The sequence below is a fragment of the Lynx rufus genome, unplaced genomic scaffold (assembly GCF_022079265.1).
Source record: "Lynx rufus isolate CCGP_SWC_20201006 ecotype Redwood Valley unplaced genomic scaffold, mLynRuf1.p SCAF_14, whole genome shotgun sequence".
Classification (NCBI taxonomy): domain Eukaryota; kingdom Metazoa; phylum Chordata; class Mammalia; order Carnivora; family Felidae; genus Lynx; species Lynx rufus.
In genome coordinates, this window is record NW_025814828.1 from 18,230,949 (window position 1) to 18,243,302 (window position 12,354).

Sequence of the window (12,354 nt, forward strand, 5' to 3'; positions counted from 1 at the left end):
GGGCCGAGAGAGAGGGAGACACAGAATCGGAAACAGGCTCCAGGCTCTGAGCCATCAGCCCAGAGCCTGACGCGGGGCTCGAACTCCCGGACCGCGAGATCGTGACCTGGCTGAAGTCGGACGCTTAACCGACTGCGCCACCCAGGCGCCCCTAAGGCTTTTTTTTTTAATGGAACAGGAAAGTATCATGATTAGCAAACTCTTCTAAAAGTAACAACCGATCCCACAGATATTACTGAAAAGTTACTATTTTTGAACGAAATTCCTTTGAGAGAATTTTCCAGAAAGTGTTGAGAAACCCAAGAATGTATCTGAATTTTTCATCAGTTACAATCACATTCTGAAAGTTCTGGCAGAGCTATCTTGGGAACAAAAGCTAAAAAAGGCTAAGGGTTGAACAGCAGACACATCTTTTAACTATATGACTCGGGAATGCATTAGGATTGTTAGTTAAGGTTGCCTCCTAAAACAGGGAGCTTACTCTGTGTCTTCTGAGACTTTGAGTATAAATTTCTTCTATTTTTAAATACAAACAATTATAAGATTTTATTTTGAAGCATCTCAAATATTGGAAAAGTATGTAAAATCAAATTTTGAACACATCAGCTTTAATAAATATTAAACATGGCTACATTAGCTTTGTAATGCACATATACATTTGAAATGAATAAAATAGATACCATGGAAATTCTTTCTGTAATCCACCTTGACCTAATGATGCCCTTTCTTCTTACCTACCTCTTCCCTAGATATAAACTCTATCTGGATTTCAGTGTTTATCACTCCCATGTATTTCTTTATGCTTTTGCTACATAGGTATGTATCCATAAGCAACATATAGTATTGGTTTACATGTTTTAAAACTTTAAATTAGCTCATACATGCAGCTTGCCTTATTCACTCAGCATCGCTTTTGAGATTATTTCATGTTCATGCATACATGCCACTCTTTTTAATAAAAGTGCCATGTTGCTTTCCATTATGTGACTGCACCACAGTTTATCAGCCACTTCACTAAGAGGCTTGATGGAGGGACAGCTTAAAGTCGTATCTTTATAATTGGTTGGTCAAGTAGAACAGCAAAGGTGCCAGGAATTGATACTTTCATTCCTGCATTTCTCCCTGTGCCTTCAGTTGTTTTGCTCCTTCCTTTATATTTTGGCCTGACCCCTGAAAAGGTCAAGATGAATCATTAACAGAGATACTCTACAGACATAATGAGTATCTATTGTATGTTAGGGAAGAGAGCCACACATTGGCCAACGAATAGGTGACTGTCAAATCTATAACCATCAAGTTGTGTGTGCATGTGTGTATATTTATAATGTAATGCCTGTGGGTTTCATATACTTGAGTTTGCTGTATTTTAATTTTTGCTTTTAAAATCATATGGTTTAAATACACAAAAAATATAGCCGATAAGAATTTGATTACTGTTGGTTATTTGCTTATTCAAACATGTATTTTTCTTATTTGTCCCAGTAATATATTCAATTAATTAATTAAAAGTTTATTTATTTATTTATTTTTAGAGAGAGAGAGAGAGAGAGAGAGCAAGCAGGGTAGGGGCAGAGAGAGGGGAAAGAATATTAATCCGGCTTCGCACTGTCGGCACAGAGCCCGATGCAGGGCTTGAACTCATGAACCACAAGATAGTGACCTGAGCTGAAACCAAGAGTTGGATGCTCAAACGACTGAGCCACCTAGGTGCCCCACCCCAGTAATAAATTTTAAAACCAAAGTATTAGATGTTACTACAAACCATTGCTTTTGCTGTTATACAGATATTATTTAATAATATTTAGGTTAAGTACTGCTAGTTTTGTAGAGAGTGGCTATAGAATTGAAATTGTTTGCCATTCTCCTTCCAAAAAAAGATAAGGAACTCAAGAATCCTTGATGTCTGTTTCCCAATTGTAATGTACAAATTGTTGTGAGACATCAGCTTCCTGTTTTTCTATGTAAGCTGAATCTAGGATTTGCCTCTATAATGTCATTAGTTTTTGGTGACCAGAGAATTTTTTTGTGTGGTAATAGACAAATATCTGTTAATAATGGAATTATCCTAGTGGCTCCATTGTGCTCAGGATGGGAAATAAGTCCCTGAATCACTTTGATTTTTTTTCCCTTCATGAACAAATGCTGATTACAGTAAATTGGATTTTAACATTTGACTAAGTCATCATCTATAAGCTAAATGAAGTTTTTTAGCTGACTAAACTGAATATTATTAGAAGAACCTACGTTACAAGTAAATAACATACCCATTTTAGAAAAGATGAAGGACTCAGGTGAGCCAAGAAATTTCAAACCTAGGATAATAGGTTCTGTAAAGGTTAAAGTAGATTTTTCAATTATAAAGCAAGTGAAATGCATCATAAATTATTGCAGCTTCTCTTGTTTTTTACTGCGATCCAGAAACCATTGTATTGATTTTGGGGCTTTTTATTTGAAAGGAAAATCACCGAGATGAAATTTCATGGCTTTGTGGATACTGGGCTAACTGGTGGAGGTGATGTGAGGAGTGCAGCCTCTCCGTTGGCAGAGCCCTCTTTTATCTGCACTTTGAACAATGATGGTTGTGGTTTGTTTTATTCAGATCAAGTTTTCAGAATCCGACTACTTTGGCAATGTCCTGCAAACCCGCAAGTATTTAGCACAGTCTGATTTCTTCTGGCTGAGAAAAGCGGTTCCAAAAACAGAGTGAGTAAAAAAAAATTAAAAAATAAAAGAAGGTGAAAGAGATAAATATGTGGTGGGAAGTGAAGTCCCTTTAGGTCAAATTTTGTAATTTCCTCTAGTCAGAGTAGCTGGCTGTCCAGTTACCTTGGTTTGGCAAAATCTGTGTTAGGTGTTGATAAGTCTTATTTGTGATATTATATGAATCCGTTCTTAATTCTAATTATGGCATCAAAACATACTGCAGGAATGCTTATTAGGGTACAAACGTGTGAATCATTTCTAGATGTACTTATAAATATATGTATATTGAAAACAAATTCCTCTAGAATTTCACTCAGGCAGAAACTTTTGAAGATCTTAAAGAACAAATACTTACAAACTATAGGTACAAATGTAGAAGTAATTGTATACTTATGAAGTAACTAGAAGATTTTGTTGAAGCAGTAAGTGTCACAGAACTGATGGCTGTATAATTTTTCTCCAATAGCAGTTATAATTTACTCCCCTTCCTCCCAGCTGCCTGTAGGAACTTTCCCTATAGGTAGGCAGTTTCCCTAGGAACTTTTGGGGCCAAGGCCAGCCATGATTTCCTTCCCTAGCAACATGTGTATGATGCTAATGATGGCATCTAACCATTATTATGTTGACAATGTGCCAGGAAGTGCTTTACATGTTAGAATTAATTTTATCCTCTTGTCATTTCTGTGAGGTGTACGTACTATTTATTATCCCCACTTATCAAATAAGAGGCTTACAATTAAGAAATCTTCACTTGAGGTTTAGATCACTTTTTTTAATTGAAATACACTTGACACAGTGTTCCCTGTAAGGTTTAGATTACTGTTGGTTCTGCCTGCTGGTACTTTAGATACTGTTCTGCTGGTGCCCACTTCTCCACTGTTTTTCTCCCTGTGCTGCAGACTGCATAATTTCTGTTGATCTGTCTTCAAATTCATGGATTGTTTCTTCTGCATTTTCAAATTTGCTTTTGACTCATGTAACAAATTTTTCATTTTGGTGATTGTACTTTGCAGTTTCAGAATTGCCATTTGGTTGTTTTTTAGTTTCTCTTTGTTGTGATTTTCTGTTTGTTCAGTCACTGTTATATTTACCATTAATTCTTTGAATATAATTTAATTCTGTAGGCTAATTTGTAATGGCTACTTTCAAGTCTGCTAAACCCAGCATCTGGCCTTGCTCAGTTTTTATTGACTGCATTTTTTTTAACACTTTTCTCTCTTTGTATAGCATAATTTTTTTGTCGTTGAAAATGACATTTTGGATACTACATTGTAACAACTATGGATTCTGATTAATTTTTCTGAGGCTTAAAAAAAGATAACTTTCCTTGACTTAGATTGCAGAATCTATCTCCTTATATAGTAGGCGGCCATGGAGGTTTCTTCTCATCTTTTAAATTCTTATGTTTATTTTTGAGCCTCATTTCCTAGAGGTTGTCCCTGTGCCTGCACAGCTTAGCGCTCTGCCAGGGATTGGGGTAGACCCTGTGCTCAAACACCTGGAATAGGGAGGGCTTCTGTCCTCTACCAGTTGATCTGTGTATGGGCTGGGAGTACATTTCTCAGTTAGCCTTGGAGTTCACTTTCCACTGGGCTCGCTTGAATCTTTCCTGTATGTGCGTCTAGGGTCCCAGGCCGCCAGGGGTGTGCGGAGATCTTACCTCACCCTTCTATGACTATTTTATTTCTAAGATCTCCCTTTTAAATTTCTGGCTTCGGGTTGCCTGGGTGGGTTAGTTGGTTAAGCATCTGACTCTTGATTTTGGCTCAGGTCATGATTTCATGGTCTGTTAGATCAAGCCCTGTGTCGGCCTCTGTGCTGACAGTGCAGAGCCTGCTTGGGATTCTCTCTCTCCCTGTCTCTGTGCCCCTCCCCCCTCAAGTGTTCGCACGCTCTCTCTCTCTCTCTCTCTCTCAAAATAAATAAATAAATATTAAAAAAATTCCTGGCTCGCCTGTCAGTCTTCGCAATGGGAACTGTAACTTCAGGCTGGCAGAGCCGTGGGCATCCTTTCGTTTGTTTTCTACCAAGTTTGCCACTTTTAGCTGACAAAGCTGCAGGTTTTCACCTCCACCTCCAACTGAGTCCACCCCCTGTGGCAACAAAGCTGCTGATTTGCCAGCCGCCCTACCTGTCCTGATAGAACAGAGTTCTCACTGACCATGCTGGGAAGGGCAGGAGCAGTCCCTGGCAAGAAGGCCACAGACTCCTGTTCTACTTACTTCCAAGCTCTAGCACTTTTTCATAATTAAACATTTTTCAGTTTGTTGTTTGGATTTGATGATCAATTCCCAGAGCCCTAAAATGGTTGTTTGTTGGCCATTGTGTCCAGTTTTATACTTGATTTTTGTGGAAGGAATTTGCTGACTATTTCATATCATCATAGCTGGAAGCCTGGTTTCCATGGCCCACTTTTTTTTTTATGGCCTACTTTTTAACCTTGGCTGATATTCTGGTCTCTGGATATTTGACTGGCTCTTTTTATGCTCTCTGGGTCTCTTGTTACTCTCCCTTTCAACTCCCTGCTCTTTTCTAGACTGTAGAAACTTGAGGCTCTGTACCAGCCCTTGGCTTAAGCTGTGAATACTAGCTGTCCCTCTTACCCATGGCTCCCAATCTACCTATCTCTGCCCTCTGCCCTTCTGGCCTTCCTACAGCATCCACCCACAAAGTTGGTTCAAAGTGCTCACTTTAAGGAGTAGGCCTAAAGCTGAACCATTGCTCTACCCGTCCCTGACTCCAGTCAAAAGAACATAGGTTAGAAGGTTTTCAGACTTCTTTGGAAATGACAGGCAACTGCTTTCAAGCCATGTGCTCCAGTGTCCTTGGTTCTCTCCTCTCATCACAGTGTCTCTCAGCCCGTCTCTCCTGCTTCATTCCTAACCTCAATCAGTCAATTGAAATTTTAGATGTAAAAGAGAAACGAAATTTTAGATTTAGGGTTCTAGAGATAGCTCCTTGAATCTGACAACCTCAGCAAATGTTTTCCAGTATCCGGATGAGCATCTCCATGTAGGATGGTAGTCACAGATCTGTGTGAATCATCCTGCTCTTTCAGATCTACTTCAGATCGGTTCAGACTCTTTTTGCAGTTTGTGGATAATTCAAGATATTTTTGTCACCAGTATTTTCCTGAATTTTTGGCGTTTGTGCTTCTCCATATTAGAGATACTGTCAAGTTAATTCAGTTTCAAAATGTCATTATGCTTTTGGGTGTGTGACAAGGCCTGTGCTGCTAATTGAAAACCTCCTAAATGTGTCCTTTTTACCATCATCCTAAAATACTGATGGACTTTCAGATTCGAAGGGCCTTGTCTATTTTTCATATTTCATTCATGCCTTGGAAAAATGTTGGCTGACTTTGTGGGCTTAGGCAAACCGCATGATTCTGTGTAGTTTTCTTCTCCATCAGCAAAAAACAAATACCTCTTTCACAAGGACATTAAATTGGTTAATGTTTCTGGAAAAGTTATGCACGAATGAAAATCCATGCAATAGTACTAATTCTTGCTTCCTCAAACTATGTGTCTATTTCAGGGAAAGTAACATTAAGAAATTGAAGGTCCTCTTTGTGTGGTAAAGGGATAGGATAGTCCATTTTTTAGAAGAAATTTTGGGCTGCTCCTTTTCAGGCATTGTAGGGAATTTTAGCTTCATGACACCCACTGGCTTTAATCGACATCTTTTAGTTTTGAAAATTGATGAGTTAATCTAGTGGGAGTGATTCTGGAGTAGCTCCACTACACTAGTTTACTTTGAATAACACATCATGATTATATTTCCACAAAGCCCTGAAATAACATTTTGCTTCTTTGTGGGTATAGGAGATAAATACCCTTTATCTTTCATTCTCATGGTATCCATTTTAGCCGAACTAATGTGCATTAAGAAGTTTCTAACGTGATGGGAAATGTCAGCAAGAAGGGAGTTAATTGGGTGGTCGTCCCTGAAGGTACATATTGAGGGGTTGGTTCTCAGAATTGTCACTTCATCAGCTCACTTAAAAATAGAGGATTTACTCTACTGCTTGGCTTGAGTCAAAAGTAATTTTTTCCCTTAGGATCCCCTTTCTTTGACAGAAATGGCTTTAAGTCAGCTTCCCTATTAACTCACTCTCACTCTGCTGTGACCAGACATGTCTGGAATTTCTTTCTCTATCTTTTCAAAAAATAGGTAAAAATAGATCAAATGTCTATACAAATTATGATTTTTCCCAGAATTTTTGTTTGTAAAAGCATTCTCTATAGCATGGAATGGGAAGGATATAATCTACAGGATATTAGAAATAAAGTAATAAGTATTCTATGGTTTGACCATTCCCTATTCCTTTGACTATCTTTAAGAGCTGATAGGTAAAATGTAAAACTTTAGCCTGATGTATATCTATTTTATATGGTTCAAAAAATCAGAGTACCAATGTCCTTGTCTTTAAACAACTGTATTTCATTATTACACTCCTTTTGTGTATTCCATTGTCCAGTATAATTTCATCCCCATATATTTTTCTTTTGAAATTTATACGAGACCTCTTCCCACCTTGTCCACTAAATCCTTCCCCAAACACAGTCAGCAGGAACACCCTAAAGTCATGGTAAGAAGAATTTAAAGCACTTGAATGACACTTTTCGTTTATTCAAGTAGATGTATATATAGCAATAAATTCATTTCAATAGATGTAATGATCTTCTGATCAGCACATGCCACTGGGACAATGGTCTTAGCCCATAAAGAGCTTAACATCTTGTTGGGAGACAAGTTGTGTTAACACATATGCTTTCAGGGCCCAATCAGTTAACAGATGGTGATGTAGACAAATGTAAACTGATGGGGGGCGGTGGGGGCCGTGGAGAACTAGTCATTGTACACCTCATTTAAAGGAGTTCCAGTTCAGTCCTTTTAAAAACCGTTGTGATGGGCAGACAAAACATTTTCATGAGAAAAGTCAACCCATTGGTTACAACTTCATCTACAGACAACACTTGTCAGTGTTTCAGTTATCTATCTCCTGCAGTCTAACAAACCACTCCACTAGGCTCAGCGGGGTGCTTGTTGTTTATGAGCTTTCATGTAATTGCAGTCAGAGAGTGGCTGGAGCTGGAGTCATGGGGGAGGGGTCTTCTTTCATGTCTAGTGGCTGATGATGGCTCTTGGCTGCCTCTGGCTTTGCATACTGGGCTTCTTTATAGCGTGCTGATTGAGCAAGAAACTCCAAAGAGTAGGTTCCTGAGAAAGAGAGGAGGAAGGAACCCTGTGTGCACACTAGGGGGAGGTTGTATTGCCCTTAATTGCCTGGCATAGGCAGTCCCGTGGTGTCATTTCCATTGCATTTTATGTTTTAAAACCAAGTCACCAAGGCCAGCCCGTAATCCAGAGGAGAGGAATGTAGACTCCACTTCTTAATGGGAGGAGTGCAAAAAAAATTGCAAACACATGTTAAAATCAGAATAGGTAGCCTTATACTAGAGAATGGTAAAACTAAATATATAATACACTTGGATATAATCAGGGAGATATACAGAATATTTAATGGCTGGTTTGGCGTGGGCAGTGACCAATAAGAAGCAGCAGTAGCGCCCACAAGTGGTAAGATTTACTGGTGCAGCCACTAAATATCAGCTCTGGGTACAATCAAGGCTCCAAACATACTTTACAGACAGCACCAGCTCTGGGAGTTCAGGAAAGGTGAAATCGTGGGCCTGAAATAAGAGGTTGTAGGTACTCTTGCTGAAGCTTCAGAGGCCCCATCAGGCCCCGTCTGATTGTTTGATCTCTTTGTTTTGTCCACCTTTGTTCATCAGCAGTTAGAATCATTTTTCCTGCATGGCCCTTATCCTCACATTTTGCAAGTTCATTCTTTGCTGAAGGCAGGGGAGAGAAGGGATGAGCTCTAGGGATATAAATCATCTTTTGTACCTATTACGCTTCAGTCCATTGTCATTTAGGACTTGACTCAATCTTCAGACATACCAATGCTGGGTTCTTTGTACGGTAATGTGTTAATTTTCTGTGGCTGCTGTAACAAACTACCCAACGTTAGCAACTCAAAATAACACAAATGTATTATCTCACAGTTCTGTAGGTCAGAAGTACAGGATGCCTTGGCTGGTTTCTGGGATCTAGGTTTCATAAGACTGGAATCAAGTTGTCAGCTGGCTGGGCTCATAGCTGGAGGCTCTGGGAAGAATTTTGTTCCAAGCTTATTGAGTTGTTGGCAGATTCACTACCTGCCAGTTTCAGAACTGACATCCCTACTTCCTTGCTGGCTGTCATTTGGGAGCCACTGTTCCCTTCTAAAGGCTTCTCTCTGATCCTTGCACCATGGTCCCTACATCTCAGAGCCAGCAAGGGCATGTGGAATCCTTTTAACTCTTGGAATCTGACTTCCTCCCCGCCATCTCTGGGACTCCAGACACAGAAGGTTCTCTACTTTTAAGGACTAGTGATTAGATTGGGCTCACCTGGATATCCAGGAGACCATCCATGTTTTAAGCTCCTTAACCTTAATTGTATTTGCAGTGTCCTTTTTGGCATGTAATGTAACCTCTTCACAGGATCCAGGGATTAGGACCTGAACATAATTCCACCTACCTCAGGTAGTGACCTTAGAACGATGAAAGTGTTTTCCCCTCCACTTGTTTCCTCAAGAAGGTAGACCAGCCAGTAAGTTTGTTTGCTAAACATTGGGGCTTATTGAAATACTAATCCTAACTCTGAAGGAAAAGAGTACACATTTTATGGAAAGGAGTACATGTTTCAGTTTTGACTAGAGGAGGCACTCTCTTGATTTCCAGTAACGTCTCCGGTATACTGTAACACTTAAGAGAACCGGTTTGAAGTCACAGCAGACCTTGCACAAGTACATAATGCTTCTTAAGTCTCATTGTCCTCATCTGTGAGATAGGCTAGTGATTCCTACAGTTGCTATGGGGAAGACTACGAATAGGAAGTGCCTAGGGCATTGTGAGCGCTCAGTGAGGTTCCTACGGCCACTGTTACTTCTAATGATAATAGAATGATGTATTTGTGGACTTCTTTATAGGGAGAAGGTGTGGGCCGATCAACTAGAATCAACCCTTGGATTTCCTACCAGTTTCATATTAGTCTGACTTAAATTACTAGCTTGCCATAATTCTTCTGTTAGATATAAATCAGTAAAATGATTGTTTTGAAAAGGGATCTATATGAGTTTATTTTGAGCAATTTAGTTTAAGACCGATTGCTTGGTTTTTATCATAAAGGGCAGAAACTCACAGGCCTCTAAATCAGGGATCAGCACGATGCAGCTTGTGAGCTAAATCTTGCCTGATGCCTGTTTTTGTGGGGCCCATGAGCAAAGAGTGATTTTTAGAGATAAATGTTTGTAGTCGATCTAATGATATGAAGCACTAACTCTGAATCCCAATTAAGCAAAATGTTATTTTGCCTCTAAAGAATTCCATTCTTCTCATTAACAGGCTGTCTTACAAAAAATTGTACTCGCTTGTTCTATTTTTAACTTTATCAATAAAATTTTGTGGAACCCTTTCTCTTACGAAAGAAGTACCTACATAACATCTTTGATTTTTGCCTCTTTGCCTACAAAATGCCTAATTGTCTACCATCTGACTGTTTACAGAAAAAATTTTGCGAAGCCCTGAGCTAAGTAGTCCATGCATTTAAAGTGGAATGTAGACTCTTTTTTAAAAATTATTTTTGAGAGAGAGACAGACAGACAGAAGACAGACACACAGAATCCAAAGCATGTTCCAGGCTCTGAGCTGTCAGCCCAGAGCCTGACTTGGGTCCTGAACTCACCAACCGTGAGATCATGATCTGAGCAGAAGTCAGATACTTAACTGACTGAGCCACCCAGGCACCCCTGGAATGTAGACTCTTTATAGCTGGAAGGTACTCCCCTGATTGCTTAATGCAGGATCTTTAAAAAAAATTTTTTTAAGTTTGTTTTTTGAGAGAGAGAGCGAGAGAGAGAGAGCAGGAGAGGGCAGAGAGAGAGGGAGAGCAAGATTCCCAAGCAGGCTCTGCACTGTCAGTGCAGAGTCCGATATGGGGCTCAAACTCACAGGCCATGAGATCATGACCTGAGCTGAAATCAAGAGTTCGACGCTTAACTGACTGAGCCACTCAGGTGTGCCTCTTAATGCAGTATCTTAATTTTATAGCTGAAACCAAACCCCAGGAACGTGGGCAACTATTCCAACACAATCCGGCTACTTAGTAAAAGAGGCAGGATGACTCATTAGCTCTTTGGATGCTTACATCTGTAAACTGTCCACTGGATCAGGGAGAACCTCTGGGTGGCATAGTTATACTTTATCCATCTCTCTTTACATGGATTTCTGTGTTGTCATCAATGCCAAACCTCGAATGGACAGGTCAGAAGTGATGCAGCATAGAAAGTTAGCTGTCCCATGGATCCATTGAACTAGGCCTGCCAAACATCAGCTTCTTGCTGTTTCCATCTATGGGGAGAGCCCTTTAGATTCTAGAATTTCTCATTAAAGCTATTTCAGAAGCACTGGTGCTGACTTTTTCTGTTAAGTTAGTACTAGTGAATAAGCAGGCATGTTAATATATTCTCACTGAACCATGTTCAGTTTATGATGAGGCTGCTCATTGAACAGAGCAATAACCCTAAACTGAGGTGGTAATTTCCCCATGTGCCCTATTTCCCCATTGCTCGCTGGTTATTTGCTAATAAATCTTGCCACATTGTGTTCATTCTTGTTGCCCTCCCGCCTGGATAATGATGATTTCTTGGTGGTATTTGCTTCTCTTTCTACAGGTGGTTTACGAATCCCACGACCGTCAATGCCTTCTACAGTGCATCCACCAACCAGATTCGTGAGTACTGGCTTCTTGTCTCCTTGTTAATGTGGTACAAAATGGGAGGAACTTTTCCCTGACTGTGATTTCTTTATTTCCCTCCAAAAGTGATCAGGTATGTGGGTGAAGGAAGTTTAAGTTTCTGTATCCATATGCCCGATTTGCTTCACTCCCTTCACCTAATTAAGTAAAAACAAAACAAAACGAAAACAAACAAAAACCCCAAGAGGACAGAACTACAATAAATAACACTACAGGGCAGTTGGCCATGAAAAGAAAACTGTAGTCGTCTTTCATAATGTTCTTAATGACTTTGCACCATTTTTGTTTATTTCTAGGATTGATGGGGAAAACAAGCAGGTAGCTGGGCAGATGATAGAACCTGAGGGGCCTGTCTATAGAAATGCTTGGAAATGTTCTAATTGACCCTAGGATGTAAAGTCTTAAGTGGCTTTTATTTACACATACTGTGTAGGTAAAAATGCCATGATAAGTTTACAAAATGACTAAAGGTCAGATTAAATAAAAAATCTGACGGTACCAAGTGTTGGCAGCAGGGACACATACTTATTACTGGTGGAAGTACAAATTGCTTCACCCACTTTGCAGAGCAATTTGGCAATACCTAGAAAGGCTGAAGATGTCCATGCATGTCTGTGACCATCACTGCCCTCCTGGCATGTGCCCCGGTGCTTTGTTTCTCCAAGTGTGATCTTGGGAGGGATAGCAATGGCATCATGGAGCAACTGGTTAGAAATGCAAATTCTTGACTCTTAAATACAGAGAACAAACAGAGGGTTGCTGGAGGGGTTGTGGGAGGGGGAAGGA

At 39.9% G+C, this 12,354-nt stretch overlaps 1 protein-coding gene across 1 annotated transcript in view; it reads left to right on the plus strand.

The window, feature by feature from the left end:
• PHEX (phosphate regulating endopeptidase X-linked) overlaps positions 1-12,354 on the plus strand; it is a 220,773-nt gene that overhangs the window by 158,732 nt on the left and 49,687 nt on the right. Inside the window, exons 16-17 of the mRNA XM_047076000.1 lie at positions 2,600-2,703; positions 11,486-11,544. Of these exons, the coding sequence (XP_046931956.1) occupies positions 2,600-2,703; positions 11,486-11,544 (163 nt within the window). The remainder of the gene's footprint in view (positions 1-2,599; positions 2,704-11,485; positions 11,545-12,354) is intronic.